At 69.1% G+C, this 715-nt stretch overlaps 1 protein-coding gene across 1 annotated transcript in view; it reads right to left on the reverse strand.

The window, feature by feature from the left end:
• The window catches only part of SEMA4B (sema domain, immunoglobulin domain (Ig), transmembrane domain (TM) and short cytoplasmic domain, (semaphorin) 4B), a gene marked incomplete at its 5' end in the record, with an annotated part of 4,111 nt that extends 3,581 nt beyond the window's left edge, over nt 1-530 (reverse strand). Inside the window, 2 exon segments of the mRNA XM_009994299.1 lie at nt 4-134; nt 349-530. Of these exon segments, the coding sequence (XP_009992601.1) occupies nt 4-134; nt 349-530 (313 nt within the window).
• Nucleotides 531-715: the final 185 nt, after the last annotated feature.

A 715-nucleotide genomic window follows, 5' to 3' on the forward strand; every position in this document is an offset into this window, starting at 1 on the left:
GCGGCCGCCCGGCCACAGGCACTACCTGCCCCTGCGACAGCCCCCAGCCCCCTGCCAGCAGCTGAGCTTACCTGGGGGTCCTTGCCCTTGAACACACACTGCCTCTTCTTCTCCTCATCAGCGCTCCAGGGCAGCTGCCAAGAGGGGACAGTCACTGGGAGCCCCCTGACACCACTGGTCCCCACACACCACCCCAACATCAATGCCCTCCCCACCTCAGTGTGACTGAGCACCCACTGCCCGTGGCAGCTGCCAACCCCAAATGCTGCTGGGGAGGGGACCCTCTCCCTTCCTGAGGGCAGCACAGCCCCAGAGGATCCACAGTCCTGGACCCGTGGGTGGGCTCACCCTGCGCGCTGGCGCTCCGGGCTGGAAGTGGCTGGTGTTGACAGCGAGGAGCAGCTCGCGGGCCCCCAGGTAGAGCGTGTTGCCATCGGGGCTGAGCAGCAGCGCTGTGTAGTTAGAGACACCGGGCACCTCAAACCGCCTCACCACCCCCGGGCGGGGCCGGGGGAGGGAGCGCCAAGGGCCTCAGCCACGGGCTCTGCCAGACCCCCAGAGCCCCCCTGCCTGCCCAGTGCTGGATCCGGCTCTGCCCACATGACACAGGCAGCACATGAACTGTTTGTGGCCGCGAAAGAGCCGGAGGGCAGCACCCGCGCTGCTGGGGCAGGAGCCAGCACCTCGACCCGGCCCGGGGGCAGTCCCCGGGCCC

This window comes from Chaetura pelagica, unplaced genomic scaffold, assembly GCF_000747805.2.
Source record: "Chaetura pelagica isolate M959 unplaced genomic scaffold, ChaPel_1.0 scaffold233, whole genome shotgun sequence".
Lineage (NCBI taxonomy): Eukaryota > Metazoa > Chordata > Aves > Apodiformes > Apodidae > Chaetura > Chaetura pelagica.